The following is a 17735-nucleotide window of genomic DNA, read 5'->3' as shown; positions in this document are numbered from 1 at the left end:
AAATTCTGTCACTTGAAATTTGGAGAGCCTTCCAGCTATCCAACAGGATCTAGGACCAGCAGATGCTCCAACCAGGGGCAAGTCTGTGTCTTACAGACTCAAACCAGAGTAAAAACCCTTCAAATTCAGTCCAGGAGAAGGAGAAAAGAAAACAATCAGACTTCATTCTAGATTAGACCATTTAATGTGCACTGAATGTTTTCGAGTCACAAAAACCCCAGCATTCAACACCTAAAGAAAACAGCAGCCGATCTCAGAGAACACAAACAAGTAAGGCCATGATATTCTTTTTTTTTTTTTTTTTTAGTGAGGCAATTGGGGTTAAGTGACTTGCCCAGGGTCACACAGCTAGTAAGTGTTAAGTGTCTGAGGAAGGATTTGAACTCAGGTATTCCTGACTCCAGGGCCGGTGCTCTATCCACTGCGCCACCTAGCTGCCCCTCCATGATATTCTTTTTTTTTTTTTTTTTTTGCGGGGCAATGGGGGTTAAGTGACTTGCCCAGGGTCACACAGCTAGCAAGTGTCAAGTGTCTGAGGCCGGATTTGAACTCAGGTCCTCCTGAATCCAGGGCCGGTGCTCCATCATGATATTCTTTTAAGGAGTGTACAATATCTGGTCCTAATACGAAGTCCCAATCCAGGAAATAAGACTGGAAGAATGAGTAAAGATCAAAAGAATCTCAAATAAAAAATGACTATTGTGCCAGTGATGCCTGAGACACAAACCCTAAAGAAGAAAATAACTCCAAAACAACTACAAGAAAAATCTTCAAAGGAAAACACAGCTTGGACATGAAGTCAACTAGATGTCCTAAAAGAAATGAAATAGGAGCTTTAAAAAGAGTTTTTAAATTATTTATGATATAAATGAAATGAGAATCCTAAAGAAAACAATTGGAAAAGAAATGAGAATACTGGAGCTGAGATTTGAAAGGAGAATTAGTAGCTTCATATGAAATGTGAAAAATCTTAGTCAAGTAAAGAAATCTTTGAAAATTAGAATGGATCAAGCAACAATAAGAAATGTTAAAAACAAAGTCAAAAGTCTGAAAAATGAAAAGAAAATCTAAAGTATCTCTTATCAAAAATAACTGACCTGGAAAATAGATCTAGGAGTATGAGAATAATTAGATTAGTGATATGTGATAGCTCATGTGATCTCAAGCAAATAGGGAGGCTGAGGCTAGCAGATCTCTTGAGATCAGGAGTTCTGAGCTGAGGAGGGTTTGGCTGATTAGGGTTTCTACACTAGGTTCATCATCAATGATAATGAGTCAACAGGAAAGGGGTGAGGGAGCACCAGGTAGTCTAAGGAGGAGCAAACTGGCCAAGGGAGAATATGTTCCTGTGTCAATCAGAAGTGGGATCAGGTTTACAAGTAGTCCCTGTACTTCCAGACTAGATGAGATGGTGAAGCCAAGCCTTAAAAATTTTAATGAATGAATGAACAAAAATCAATGGATTGCCTGAAAGTCAGGAGTAAAAAAAGGGCCTGGAGATTTATCAAGAAATCATGAAAGGAGGGTGTGCAGATATATTAGAACCAGAGGTTAAGTGAAAATAGAAAGAATTCACTAGTCCCATCCTAAAAAAAGTCCCCAAATGAAAATGTCTAGAATTTTGTAGGCAAATCTCATGGCTTCTAGATCAAAGAAAAAAAAAATACTGCATGCAGTCAGAAAGGAATATAAGTATCAAGTCACAATCAGGATCACATGCAAAAAAGTAGCAGCTATCACTAGAAAGGAGCAAAGCGTTTAGAACACAATATTCCAAAAGACAAAAGATACAAGTTTACAACTATGAGGGACAAAATTTGATTACCACAAATAATTTTTTACCACACAACCAAAAATAACTTACCTAATAACGCTGAGTATAATCTTACAAGGGAAAGATAGACTATAATGAAATGGCTAACTTTTAAGCATTCCTGATAAAAAGAGCAGAACTGAGTAGAAATTGAAATACAAAGATAGGAGCCAAGAGAAATATATGTTACATCAAGAAAAATCAGGGCAACAAGCATTGATTAAGGGCTTCCTATATGCCAGGCATCTGTAAGTACTGGAGACACAAAAATAAGCAAAAAGAAAGATAATCTCTGCCCTCAAGGAACTTATATTCTAATTGGGAAAGACAACATATAAAAGGGAGCTGAAAATGGAGGTGGTAGAGGGGGAGGTGAAAAGAAAGGGTCAGGGTTAGTCAGGACCCTTCCTCAAAATGGAAGCTCTGGGTGGAGCAGCTAGGTGGCACAGTGGATAAAGCATGGGCCCTAGATTCAGGAGTACCTCAGTTCAAATCCGGTTTCAGACACAACACTTTACTAGCCGTGTGACCCTGGGCAAGTCACTTAACCCTCATTGCCCTACCAAAAAAGAAACAAAAAGAAACAAACAAACAAAAAATGGAAGCTCTGGGAAGAGCTTCCACCAATGGAAGGTCACTAGAGAGGTGGAGGGAGAAGTCTGCTGAGGCATGGAAGCAGTCTTTTCATAAAAAAATAAATCTAAGTGAGCAGTCAGGAGGGACCGTTTATATTCTAACAAAGGGTCTTGATAAAACTGTTCCCTAAGGACCATAATATCATTAGGGGTCACAGAGTGGTTTTGTTATGGTTTGATGATCTTAAAAGAAGAAAGGTAAAGAAAAACATAGAGGAACTTATTATTTTACATAATGGGGTATTTAAGTGGAAGACTATTACAAACCAAAAGAAGGGGTAGATGCATTGGTCATCACTCCAATGTTATTTTCCTCTAAACTGGGCAAATGAGGGTAGAATGCAACATAAACAAAGAGTTTGGGAAAAAATTATTGTCAACTAGAAAGAGAAATAGAATAAAATTGGGCGAGTGGAGGAGGAATAAGAGGAAAACTACCAAATCCAGAAGCTGGATCATGAAGAAGGGGAATGGATTAACAAATTATAGTATATTAGTATAATGGAATACTACCATGCCATAAGAAGTAACAAAAGGGATAGTTTTAGAGAAATACAGAAAGAGTTGAATGAACTGATGCAGACTTAAATAAACAAAACCAGAAGAACACTTTATACAATAACACCAACATTGTAAAAAAAGGGAATTGAGAATTGAGAACTCTGATCAACGCAATGATCAATCATGATTCCAGATCAATGATGAAGAATGTTACTCACTAAGAGACATGATAGTCTCAAGATAGAGACACCCCAACATTCTTTCTAAAGCAAGGGATAATTTTGAATAGCTATTAAATATGAATAGTGAGATAATGCCTCTCATGCTAAGACAGCAACTAGACAATAAAACTACAGGCCAGAATAAAGAAAGGGGACTATGAGGGGAAGGGGATTCACCAAAATAGAAAAGAATTCACCAATGAGGAATAGAACATTTCTAATTACAGGAGAAATATAAAGAGATATGTGTACTTTGCTTTAATAGCTTATAAAAAGATGTTCTTTTCTTCAACCCTGATGACTAGATTGCTGAAAATGATTTAAAAAAGAAACCGTGAACAATGTTACTGAAATACTTTCAAGGCTCATGGAGAAATCTATTATAAATTAGCAAAGAGAGATTAAGCAGAGGACCCATCATTGTCAAGATTTTGTACTTCTACACTTTCGATATCTAAAAACTTCACACCCCCTTAAAATGTGAAATGAAACAGTAATCAAAAATTCTTTATAACCTGGAACCCGTAGTGTTTTGTTCCACACTGTGATTAGTACTGAAAGGACCAAACAGTTCTTTGAATTATATACCTCATTCATACCTCCTCTCAAATAAGGCAGTTTTCTCAACATCTTGGATATTAGATCCCACGAGGGGAGTATGCCAATTCCTGATACTGAGTTTAAGCTTCTGTTGTTAATTTTTTTTCTTTTACCTCCTTTCTTTGTATAGTGTAACCAAAAAAAAAAAAAAAAACCCTACTCAATAAAAGGTAAAAAGGAGGGATGCTGTATATGAGGAAAGCATTTAGTAAAAGAATGGAACAGCATGTTAGAGAACCAGTTTATACAGAGATGTGAAATTCTCTCAAACTAAAGGAACAGGCAAACCTGGAAGAGGAACGCATCACCAAGAGAGTTACTGAGGCAGAAAACAAAGTCCTTCTTTGGGTGCTCAGGCACTGCTTGCACGATGCTGTTCTCCACCCAGACTGCATGCTTGGGGATGCTGTTGTGATCTATTCCAGATCTCCCATCACTCTCATAGAAGAATAATGTGCATCCTAAGAAAAAAAGATCAGAAACATTGAACATATTCTTGATTGAAAATAAATTATTTATGCAATAGCAAGCCAATGCAACATGAAAACCACCACCTGAATCCAACTTACAGGAAGAAAGCAAAAGCTTAAAAATCCTAATTTGCAACACATTCTGTTTTTTAGACTAAAATCAAATAGCAAATCCAAAAAGGAATGATGTAGGATAGAAAGGTGTTTTGGTATGGCATAAAGAGTTTTAATCTAGTAACTCTAACTAATAAATGGTATGACCTTAGACTCAGAGCCTGGAATATAGTTGGTACTTAATAAAAGCTTGCTGATTGACTAATAAATCATTTTATTCAGTTGACCTCAATTTTCTAATGTGAAAATTGAAATGATAGAGATTGTGTTCAATTGTTTTTCAGTTGTGTCTGACTCTCTGTGACCCATTTTGGTGTTTTCTTGGCAGAGCTAAGAGAGTGGGTTGCCATTTCCTTCTCCAGTTATTTTTTACAGATGAGGAACTAAGGCAAAAAGGGTTAAGTGCATTGCCCAGGAAAACACAGCTATTGAGTATCTGAGGCCAGATTTGAACTCACAAAGTGGAGTCTTCCTGAATCTAGGCCTATTCTATTCTAGCTGCCTGTGATTAATATTAGATGATCTTTAAAATTTCCTTCTAGGGGCAGCTAGGTGGCGCAGTGGATAGAGCACCGGCCCTGGAGTCAGGAGGATCTGAGTTCAAATCCGGCCTCAGACACTTAACACTTACTAGCTATGTGACCCTGGGCAAGTCACTTAACCCCAATTGCCTCACTTAAAAAACAAAACAAAACAAAACAAAACAAAATTTCCTTCTGGCTTTAAAATGCCAATTATACAGAACATATATGCCCTTATTTTCTCTTTCACTTAGCCTTTATCTTCATTTTTTCCTCACAGTCCTTTAGTCTCCAAACAGTCTCTCATTATTTCCAAATGAGATTTCTTTTTCTAGTTCATGTCACATGATCTGAAAGGCTGATTTTCCCTTTCTTAGCCAAGTTTTCTAACAAAAACTATCTACACCTGATAGCTCTGCTTCCTCACCTTTTACTCCTTAATCTTTTGCAATTTGGGTTTTGAACTTATCACTCTGATGAAAATGTTCTCTCCAAATTTAACAACAATCTCTTGATTGCCAAATTGTCTTCATTCTTCTCCACCTATCTGCTGCATTTGGTACTTGACAATCTTCTTTTGCTAGATATACTTTCATGACACCTACCTCCTAAGCCTCCTCCTACCTCTCTACTTGCTCCTTCTCAGTCTCCTTTGCTGGCTTACCAATCATATTTATGACTCTAAACTGTGACTTGAACAACCACAATGAATGCTCGGATTAGATATATGGAGTAAAGGAGAGGAAGGAATGGGGATAGCACCAGTATTACAAACCTGTAAGATTGGTAGAATCATGGTGCCATTGATAGAAATAGGGAAATTTGGAAAAGGGGTCTGCTTTGGTCATGCTGAATCTAAGATGACTCTGGGACATAAAGTTTAAAATGTCAAATAGGAATTTGGTCATGTGTAACCAACTGAAGAGAGAGCCTGGGAGTGGATTTATAGATCTGGTAATTATCTACAGTGATAATCTGGAGCAATCTGTACAGAGGTAATCATAATTAAATACATGGGAGGTGAAAGAGAGAGAGATTATACAGTGATAAAAGAGCGGCCTAGGACAGATGACTGAGGATCACCCATAGTGCATGATCATGATGTGATTGATGAGTTATCAAAAGAGATTGAGAAGGAAAAATCAGGCAAGAGAACAAGGAGAAAATAGTGTCATGAAAACCAAGAGGGAGAGTGTATACAGGAGGAGAAGGTGATCAACAGAGTCAAATACAGCAGATGAGTCAAGGATGAAGACCAAGGGGAAAACAAACATACATCAGATTTATCAATTAAGAGATTATTGCCAGGGGCAGCTAGGTGGCACAGTGGATAAAGCACAGGCCTTGGATTCAGGAGGACCTGAGTTCAAATCGGGCCTCAGACACTTGACACTTACTAGCTGTGTGACCCTGGGCAAGTCACTTAACCCTCATTGCCCCACAAAAAAAAAAAAAAAAGATTATTGCCAACTTTAGAGAGAGCAGTTTCAGTAAAGTGATGGTGGGTTGGACGCTCGATTACCAAAGTTTGAGGTGAGAGTGAGAGGACAAGAAGGGAAGGCAATGATTATAGACAGATTTTTGTAGGAGTTTGAGAAAGGGAGGCAAGGAATAGGAGAGGTTGAAGGAATGATAGGATCTTGTAGAGGACTTTTAGATATGGAGGATTCTTTGCATGTTTGAAGGTAGGAAAGAAAGAACCAATAGAAGGAGAGGGATTGAGTGTTAGAGAGAGGAAAGTGATGATGGAGCTGGGGGTAGATGCAATCTGCTGGAGAAGACAGGAAGAGATAGGATCAAGAGCACACTTATGGTACTGGCTTTGGGGAAAAAAGGATCACCTCATTATAACAGATTAGGGATAAGGAAGAGTGGGGAATAATATAAAGGGGTTTTGAGATGAAGGAGAGAAAGAAGCTGACAATGAATCTCAATCAAGTAAGAGATGAGGTCTTCAATTAAGGAGTACTGAGGAGAGGAAAGTTTGGAATAGCTTCTATGGGGAGTGAGAAAGGGAAGTAATTAAAGAGAAATATAAGGAATGTCTTGCTGCAGTAAGGGACCACTTGAAGTTAGTTTAAATGAATTTGAAATGTATCCAGGTGGCATGGTTATATCATTTCCTTATCAGCAGTATGTGTGTGGGAGTGGAGGACAAAGAGCAATATCTTACTTTAGGGTCAGAGGCAGAGTTGCCTGCTCACCCTTGATGTCAGAGATCTCTTCCTGATCACTTGCCTATGGGCTTAACAACATTGGAAACCCACTCTGCCCTCTTTGCAGATTTCTCCTGGTTCTACTACAAATTCAATTTACCTAATGTGAATGGTCCATCACTACAGCAAAGCAATCCTCTTCATCTTTCCTAACTGACTCTCTATCACACTAACTTCAGCAAACTATTGCAAATCTTCTGTCCTCAAACCTCCTCCAGTACCAATCCCATAACTATTCTCAGTTTTCTTTTCTTTTTTTTTTTTTTGTAGTGAGGCAATTGGGGTTAAGTGACTTGCCCAGGGTCACACAGCTAGTAAGTGTTAAGAGTCTGAGGCTGGATTTGAACTCAGGTACTCCTGACTCCAGGGCTGGTGCTCTATCCACTGCGCCACCTAGCTGCCCCAATCCCATAACTATTCTCAACCAAACCCGACACTTTATATTTTACTAAGAAAATGCAGGCCATTTTCCTTGACCTTCCTCTTCTCTCTATTGCATAATTTGTTGACATCATGCCCGTTCTCTCATCATGTAGACTAATCTCTGATGAAGTGCCCCTTCTCTTCAACAAGGCCAAGTTTTCTACAGGTACCCCTTATTCCATTTTCCATTTTCAACAGAATTGCTACCCCCCATTACTACCCCCCCTTTCTCTCTAATTGTTCTTCCTACAAAGATACCCCAGTTTCCCAATCCTTTAGAACATAAAACAAACAAACAAACTAACCTTCATTAGAACATATCATCTACCACCTCAAACTATCATCCAATATTTCTCTTTCCTTTCTCAAACTCCTAAAAATAAATATTTCTACTTGCTGCCTCCACTTCCTCTTCTCTCACTCACTCCTCAATCCTTTGTAATCTGGTTTCCAATCATATCAACTAAACTTCTCTTGGCAGAGTATTGATTTCTTAATTGTCAATTTTTTTTTCTCAACCCTAATCCTTCACCACTCAAAATCACTGTCACTTCCGTCTCCTGGATAATCTCTCCTCTGTATTGTTTTGTTTTGTTTACACTTCGTTTCTTTTTGTTTTCCTTCTACTGGTCTGACAGCTCTTTCTCAGTTTTATTTGGATCAACATGCCCATTAAATGTGGATATAACCCAAACATCTATATGGGTTGGTCCTCTTCTCTTTTTTCTGTACATTCTCTATGTTGGTGACCTTATAAGCTCCAACAGTTTCAAATTTTCATCCTGATGCAGATGACTCCCAAATTCATAAAGCAACCCTTGTCTGGCTTCTGAGCTCCAGTTGTATATCACCAACTATCTATTGCACATTTCCTATTGGACATCCTATAGGCATCTCGATTAAAAATGTTTCAAAAAGAATTCATTCTCTCTTCCCCCCAAACCCATCTGTTTTCCAAACTTCCCTATTTAAGGTTACCCATATATCCTATCAAATGCCCATCTTGTCATTTCTAGCTCTGTTCATTCCCTTCCCAATACGCTTTAGTCAGAGTATTGTCAGATGCTTGTCACATCTCCCTGTTCCAACCTATCCTGTACGTGGTTGCCATAGTAATTTTCCAAAAGTTCAGGCCATTACCTCCTTCACCCTTTCAATGCACTTCATTGGCACCCTACTATACTGTGGATGAAATATAAACTCAGCTTTTAAACCTTTTCACATACTAGCCCCAATCCATCTTCCCAACCTCATTATAAATGACTCCCTTTACCACTCTGTGGTCTAGCCACACTGACTTCTACTCAATGGGGCCATCCCACAACCTAAAAATAATAGAAGAAATGAAGATACACTTTAAGCTAAGCTCAAAATATTAATTTTAAGGTCTTCCAGAGTTTCAGATTGACCCTCACCTATTCAGGTATTGTATATCCCATACCAAGTACTTTGTCAAAGATTATATTATGACCCATTTGAGGCAGATTTATGGTTTGAGGGTTGGGTGGTTCTCATACAGAAAAAAGCATACATAAAATCCACTGACAAATGGTTCATCCTATATGATAGCTGTTTGCCATTGTTTGCTCCTCCTGTTCATTTCATTCCAACTTATCTCATATTCCCTCTCATTACCCTGTTTTCAGTTAATTTGATAATAAAAATAGTAAGTTTTTAGCCCCATCCTTTGAAAGAATGAGTTTTTTAATAAACATAAAGAATCATATACTCAAATCTCATTTATGGACTAGTCTCTTATAATTATAAAATATGTGTATGTAAATATGTATATGTGTATTGTGAAATAATGTATAATTTTATAGTTAAAAGAGAAGGTGTAAAAGATCAGTGGATACTGGGTATAAATCCTGGTTCATGCTAGCCAAATGACATGGGAAAAGGCACTTCATAGTATCCAGTATCTAAATCCTGAAATTCCAGTATCTAGATCCTGAAATTCAATAATCTTATGAATTTTCAAGATGCAGATATGAATGTGATCCAGATATGTAGGGATAAAGATACACACACACACACACACACACACATGCACACACACGCACACACACCCTCTGAATGTATAGTGAAGGTGCAAAAGAGAGTGTGGTAAAACAAAACCACAGAGTCCAAATTATCTGATTAAGACCAATTAAGCAGTAACTGAAATTTGCCTCAAGATTTCAACATTCATGGGAGATAGTTCATCTAACAGAATTCACCTTTGAATTTACTAGATGCCATTACTGTTCCTAAGCCTAGTTAACATGGCCCTACATCTGTTACCCAAATGTCAATAACAGGGCCTAAGATAACACCAGCCCTGCAGTTGCAACTATGTATGTGCGTAGGGTCCTTCTCATAGTTCATCTCAGAATTAGGCCCAAAATGGGTTTGGAATTGTGAAATATAAATAGACCCACTTCCTGGTGCTGACCAATGATATTGTTTATATGTTCCTCTATAATAACACATATGTTTTTCCCCCTTTTGGCCAAATGCATGGAATCGAATTGATCATGTACACATATACTTCATCCAAGTCTGCTATATACAATAATATACAAATCTACATATATGTGGCCTGAACATAAAATAAACATGATTAATTTTAAAGTACACATATAAGAACTTAAATATTCAAGAGTTATATATCCAAATTAGCATTGTCTGAAGCAAAACGATCATTGTAGGAGGGCAGCATATTTTTTTTTTCAATGATACTGCCTCCACTCAAATCATTTTAGGAATTCCTCTTTTGGTACTACCTTCAGAGCCAGTTAATTTAAAAGCTCTGTTTTGACAGAACCATCTATTAGCCTTTATTCCTCCTCCTTTCTAAGTACAATTCAGGTGCCACCTCCTACATTAGGCTTTTCCTCATCTCCCCAGCACTCAGAGCTCACTCTCTCTCTTTCCTTCCTTCTCTCTTTCTCCTTCCCTTCTTCCTCTCCTCCTCCTCTTTCTCTTTTTCTCTTCCTCTCTCCCCTCCCCCTCTCTCTTGTGCTTTGTAAAATTATTACTCTCTGTATATTATCTCTTGATTACTAAGAAAAGTAATAACAAAAATGAAATCACTTTGTATCTACTTAAGTTATGTGTCCTTCCTTCTATCTCCCTAACCCCTTGAGCTCAAAGATATTTAAACCTATATGGTAAAATGTGCATTTTTTTAATCTTTTTGGGGGGCTAAATATGTACTGGAGAATTGACATTGTTAAATGGATGTATGAAGTTGCTACTGTTATACACTTTATATGTTTAAGAGATTGCTACAAATAATAACATGCATATCCATCCTTGATATCACCTACCATTGACCCTGGCAATATTAGGCACTTAATGTTTGATGAATTAAAGTTAATTAAAATTATAAACTAAAGATGCTTAGATTTTAAAACAACACATAAATATGGAAGAAGAACAATGGATTAGGAATTAACAGATTAACAAACTTTATCTTCTACCCATACCTTTCAAAGACACCCAATAGTGTTTCCATTTCCTTCGGGTTGCTGACTCCACCTTCTTGTTCTTTTTGTGGACAAGGAAGTTCTTCACAGCAAGGGCTCCAGCCTTTCGTACTGTTCCCTGGGCAGCTGAGAGTAGGATATCTGACTGTCCGAGAGAGCTCAAAGTACCACTACTCTGTTCATCACTGTGGGCAGAACCGGCTTCCTCAAGGCTCTCACTGTTGTTGGTGCTCATCTCCAATTCCCGACGGAAATTCTCGTACACCCCTTGCCGGGCAGCATCTCCAGTAGAGCTGCTGCCACTATCACTGCCCACAAATGCTCGGCTAGTCGTTGGGGAATAGCTGGAATTGGTAGCATTGGAGCGCCTTGAAAGGAGGTCTGTATCAATGGTGGCTCCTTCAATCCCACTGTCTGCAAACTCACTCCCTTCACCTATGTTTACATCCTTGAAAGGAGAAAAACCAAGAGAAGAAAAAAGATGCCATGTTACTTAAGGGGATGCAACATTCTAAAGGAGGCCCAGTGGTAAGAGCAAAATGAGAATTGGGCTGTGCATTGGGTTAAATAGCTATGTAACCTTGAACGAACCACTTAATCTCTCTGGAGATCAGTTTCTCTTATGAAAAATGGGGAGGGAGGGGGAGCAGCTAGGTGGCACAGTAGATAAAGCACAGGCTGTGGATTCAGGAGGACCCAAGTTCAAATTTGGCTTCAGATACTTGACACTTATTAGCTGTGTGACCCTGGCCAAGTCATTTAACCCTCATTGCCCTGCAAAAAAAAAAAGGGAAAAGAAAAAGAAAAAGAAAAAAGGAAAGGAAAGGAAAGAAAAAGAAAAATGAGGAGGCTGTATTATAATCTATAAATTCTCTTCCAGTTCAAATAGTCTATAATTCTTTGACACTAAGACAGTTACCTTCTATCACTCATGTTCAGACTATGAACAAGCCCCCCAAACCAGATCTCCTTTGTCATCTTCTATTGACCAAACAATAATAGCTAATGATACCTAACATTTATATTGCACTTACTTTGTGTCAAGCATTGTGCTAAGAGCTTTACAATTATTATCTCATTTGATCCTCATTATAACCCTGGGAGGTAGGTGCTATTATTACCCCCATTTAACAGATGAGGGAGCTGAGGTGAAGTGACTTGTCCAAAGTCACAAAGTTGGTAAGTGTTGAGGGTCAGATTTAAACTCAGGCCTGCCTGACTCCAGGCCTGGCACTCTAATCATTGTGCCACCTAGATGCTCTGTCTTCATTGTTTTAAATTGCACAAATATGAAATTCCCTGGGCACAAGAGATACTCTACTGCTCAGACACTGTTAAAATGTCTCAGCATGAATGCTGATAATTTGGAGGGGGTATGGGGGGGGGAAGAAAAGTCAGTGTTCTTCTTCCAGTTGTTTTGTATTTATTCATCTATGTAAACATTATAGCTACCCTTCCTCCTCCCAAGAATGAAGCTTCTTAAAGGCAGAGGAAATTTTGGTTTTGTTTTTGTGTATTCCCTGTGCCATGCACAAAGTAGGGGTTCAATCCATCTTTACTGAATCAGGGGAAGAGGAAAAACACCTCATAGCACTTAGCATTTCACTGACTTGGGGAATTACCTAACTGGCAAATCAGTTATTGAGATTCTGCTACCTGCTGAGATTATAGCACTCAGCTGCCCTTACTTAGCCTTATAAGAGTGCTTGGAAACCCCTGGGAAAATTCTATAGGTTGCCTAGTTGTTCCAAATGTAAGGATATATAACAGCATAACTAATTCTGTAGAGCTGCTGCCTATAAAAAGCCTGCTTGGGAGTCCATTATTTAATGTGATGACTAACAGGATAATATTGCACCACCCCACCCACTCATCCCACAAGAAAAAAGAGAGTGTTCTCTCCTAATCAGGTCTGGTAGTTTCAATTCTTGTTTGCTTGGGAAAAGTGTCTTATTCTGTATTGTGCCAAGTAATTCTGCAGTGCCCATTGCGCTGCTCAGCATTCTGAGACTGATTTCAGTTTTTAAACTAGTGATGCTTAGAAGGAAGCAGTTTACTGCCTCTAGCTAGGATAACAGTTTGGAGTCAAAAGATAGAGAAGTATCAATTCCCAGTTCCAAAAACTTTAAAAATGTCCACAGTGTTATGCTGGTTTTCAGGTAGTACACTATGAAAAGAGACAACTGCCATTAAATTAAGGTCTTAATTGCTATTAAGTGTTCCATTTATTTCCCTAAAAATAATTAAATGCTATCATAGCAAGGTTAAGAGTCTACCATAATCACTTACACATCACCACTCAGCCTGCTACTTGTGTCATTCCCATATTTAATATTATCATCCCAAGCACTAGGGTAATTCAAAGCACGTTTGTATAATTCCTCATTAGCTAATTAAATTTTAACATATTGTTCAATTAATTAACCTCAGAGTCCACACCCCAATTCATCAAATAGTCTCCAAACTGGAAAAACTTCCTTTCCCAATCATGCCTCTCTGTACATTAAATCCCTTCTCTTGATTAAGGAACTCCTTAATCAATCCTTTAATTAAGATTAAATAAATATTAAAGTTATGGAATACAGAACTTGTTGGCAATGACAAATAATAAAACAGGTGAAAATAACTATTAACAACATTTTAGCTGTGAGAAAGTGTCACTTCAAACTATAGTCGTAACTGCAGATTTCACTTCTGAACAATTATACCCACAATTCATTTCACTCAAAAATCCAAAGTCTCTTCTTCAGAATTTCCTTCAGTAACTTTACTAACAGTTTCATTGAGAAAGGACTCTCCATTCTCATTCCTTCTGTCTTCATCAGCTTCTCTCCAAACATGACAGAGTAATAGTCTCTCTTCAGATTCAGTGCTAAAAGCACTGAAATAAAGTTTCTGCATAAAATAACAGCTAAAGATGGTTCTAACAATGTTTCTCCTCATCTTTTTCTCTGTCTTTTCCATACTTTGTATCACAAAAGATAAGCATACATTCTCCCTCACTCCATAGGGAGAACTACCTCATAAAATTAGAGAGGCAACTGAAAATCATAGCATCTCTGCCCTCAAAGAGTCAGTAACAATTTCCTCTGTCCCCATAGGAAAGGTTTTTAAGGTTTTTATATTTAAAAATTTTTTTACACAAAAAATATATATCTCTTGTATACAGGTTGTTTTTTCTTTTTAAATGTATTAAAAGTCAACATGAAAGTTTCAAAGCCATCCTCCATGTCTGTGGTTCTTTCTGTCCTGCTTTCTACCTTGCTTCAATAACCCTCTTTTTTTCAATCCTTTAAACAAATATGCACAGTCAAATAAAACAAATTTTCACTTTGGACATGTCTGAATAGGTATATCTGCATCTCAAGTCAGGAGGTGGGAAACAGGCTTCATCAACAGAACTGCTACACTACTAGATCACAGTCAATCATGAATATTGACTAGAGTTCTCAAGTCTTTCAAACTTGTCTTTACAATGAAATCTGAGTTTCAAATACGTCTTTATCACATTGCTTACTGTATAAATTGTTCTGTACATTAGCTTGCTTTACCCTAAATGAATTCATACCAGTCCTCCTAGGTTTCTTTGAAACCATCCCTCTTATATTTTCTTTTTTTGCAGGGCAATGAGGGTTAAGTGATTTTCCCAGGGTCACACAGCTAATAAGTGTCAAGTGTCTGAGGCCGGACTTGAACTCAGGTCCTCCTGAATCCAGGGTTTGTGTTTTATCCACTGTGCCACCTAGCTGCCCTGCTCCTATAATTTCTTATAGAATAATATTCCATTTCAGTTTTATACCATGAATTGTTCAGCCATTTCACAATTGATGGGCACCCCTGTAAGTTTCTAGTACTTTGTTATAACCAAGAGGAAAAAAAAAGCTGCTCTGTATCTGCATCCTTTTTGTCTTTCTTTGATTACTTTGGGGTATAGATTTACTAGTAGGTCAAAGGATATGCCTCATGGTTTAGTAAATTTGGAGGCATCCTTCCAAATTGCTTTCCACAACAGCTGGACCAATGCATAACTAAACTAACAGTTCATTAGCATGTCTGTTTTCCCATAGACCTTAGGTAAAGCTCTTGAAACAGGTGCCACACTATGAGTAATTAATTATATAATAATAATAGTGATGCTGGATATCACAACTAAGCACTTTTATTGGCAAGAAATAAGACTATTTATTATCTAGAAAGGTTTGCATAACACTTTACAAATATCCCTTGTGTCCTCACAACAACTCTGGGAAGTAGGCACTATTTTTATTTCCATTTTACAGATGAGGAAACTGAAGCTGAGAGCAGTTAAGTTACATTTCCACAGTCATACAGCTATTAGAGATCACTGATATCTACCAGGTTTTTCCTATAATATGAGTTAGACCCATCCTTCCTTGTTCCCTCTTTGACAGGGATTAGTTTCCCCTATAAAGGAGATGAAGTCCAAAGCCTGATTGGCCTATGTTTCCCTGACTCAGCTTCCTGGTCACCAAAGGAGAGTCAGGCCCATCTGACTTGGGATATGTCTAAAGACCACTCAAGTCAACATGTCCTTCACCATATCTTGACTTGATAACCACACACATTTTCATATGGAGACTAGTGGGGCTTTCTTCAGAGAAGTGAAGTACTCCCATATCCTCCTAGCAAATCCTTACAGCCTTAGGGCAAAGTAAACCTGTTCTGTGACTTAAGTGCCATATTTCATTCCAGCATCAAATCTAAACCATGAGGGTGCTGGTGTTAGAGCTCAGTTAGATCAGTCCTGGTTTCAGGTGATGTTAAAGTATTGTTTGAAAATATGTATATTTTTATGTGAACAAGATGGAAATAAAAACATTCTATTACTTCCCATATCCTCTTCTAAAAACTTTTCTTCTATGTTTTTATGTACTTTGTTCTTTTTAATAATATTAGTCACAGAAAGACTTTCAGTGACAACATTTTAGAAAATAAATGTAAAAATATTTAAATGTAATTGGGAAATATTTAACAAAATAAAAAATATATTAAAATAATAAAAAGACCTTCAGTGAGTTTTAAATTCTTTGCACTTAGCAGCACGTCATATAGGTCTTTCTATATTTCTTTGCATTCTTCATGGATGTAATTTCTTATGGTGAAAAATATTCTAACATATTCGTATGCCACAATTGTTGAGAAATTTCTTAGCTGTTCAAACATATATTTCTTTTATTTTTTTCTTGTAGGAAGAATAATTCTGCTAGGAATACTTTTGTATAGATAAGTCTTATTTTTAGGTCAATACCATTCTTGGGGCATAGTCCAAGTAGTGGGAACAGTAGGTCAAAGGATATGAATAATTTTATAGCAATTACTATATAGTCATATAGCTGTCTGAAAAGAATGTAGCAATTAACAGTCTTACTAACAATGAAAGAGTATGCTTATTTCTCCACAGCCCTAGGGGCACTGAATTTTAAGGTTTTAAATTATCTTACCAATTTAATTGGTTTAGGTATGTCTGAGTTGTTAGAACCTGCACTTCTCTAAATATGACAGTTAATTTGTAATCAGTTCAGGTAGTTCCTGGTCACGTGTTGTTTCTTTTTTAAGAACTATCTATACATATTCTTTGATGACTAATCTTTGAAGAAAGGGTATTCCTCTATGTCAATTCCTTATAGATTTTGGGTATCAAGCTTTTTATGGCAAAGGTTTTTCCTTTAACCTGTTGCTTTCTGCTTTATTACAAAAGCGTTATTTTTTGTTGAACAAAAAGTCTTTATTTTAATATAATCAATGATTGAAGACACCTATTTTGCCTGAGAATTTTTTGCATTTGTTCAATAGCTGAGAATTTTTTTCTTAGCACAACTGTGATCTCTCCCCATCTCTCTTCTTCCCTTCCAAACATATACACACACACACACACACATACACACATCCAGTTCATTTAAAATATATTGTGCATGGCATCCACACTGTTACCTAACTTTCCCAGTTGCTACTAAATAATTAATGCTTTCCCCAATGCATATAATTTGAAATTTATCAAGCATAAGCATGTGTATCTCTGGTCCTAGAGTTGTACTACCTAACCTAGTTCATGGATCTAGATTTCTACCAAGTATCAAATAATTTTGATAATTAAATAATTAAATACCCTTATCTTCTTTTTTTCCCCCTAATGAGCATGGGTATTCTCATCTGTTTGTTTCTCCATATACATAATTTTACCTAATTTTATTAACTAGCATATTTGCATTTTGATTGGTATTATATTAAATCTATAAAGTTTACCATACTCATAGAAATGCTTCCCTCCTTTTTTGTCTCCAATTATTTAATTCCTCCTTTGTTTCTGGTCAAATTGTTTTATGACTCTTATATTTGTCTTGATAGATTAATGCCTGCCCAAATAGTTTACACATTTTGTTCATAATCAGAAACATTTTTCTCCTTTCAATTTGTTTTTTTAAACAGGATTTTAAAATACTAATGATTTTATGTGTATATTATATCCAAAAATCTTATTATCAATTATTTTTATTGGGGAGTTACTTCAGTTTTCTAGATAAGTCAGCATATCATCTGCAAATAAAGATTTTAAGCTTTTCTTCACCCATGTTCTTTTAATTTCAGTTGTTAATATTTCTATATTTTCATTTCTAAAAGTATGTCACAAAACCATTAGAACACACAACTGTACTGATAGTAATGGCAAAGCCTCTAATTTTTTTAATGTAACAAATATTTTTGTATTATGTTACAGAAAAATTCTCCTATT

General features: G+C 36.9%; 1 protein-coding gene across 8 annotated transcripts in view; it reads right to left on the bottom strand.

Moving 5' to 3' along the window:
• TIAM1 (TIAM Rac1 associated GEF 1) overlaps window positions 1–17735 on the bottom strand; it is a 323266-nt gene that overhangs the window by 101642 nt on the left and 203889 nt on the right. For all 8 annotated transcript variants that reach the window (XM_043994258.1, XM_043994259.1, XM_043994255.1 and 5 more), the window contains 2 exons: window positions 10985–11432; window positions 4059–4231 (listed from right to left, as the gene is read on the bottom strand). In XM_043994258.1, the coding sequence (XP_043850193.1) occupies window positions 4059–4231; window positions 10985–11432 (621 nt within the window). The remainder of the gene's footprint in view (window positions 1–4058; window positions 4232–10984; window positions 11433–17735) is intronic.

The sequence above is a fragment of the Dromiciops gliroides genome, chromosome 3, assembly GCF_019393635.1.
Source record: "Dromiciops gliroides isolate mDroGli1 chromosome 3, mDroGli1.pri, whole genome shotgun sequence".
NCBI lineage: Eukaryota > Metazoa > Chordata > Mammalia > Microbiotheria > Microbiotheriidae > Dromiciops > Dromiciops gliroides.
Note: the sequence above shows the minus strand (reverse complement) of the source record. Positions and strands in the feature narration are given on the sequence as shown.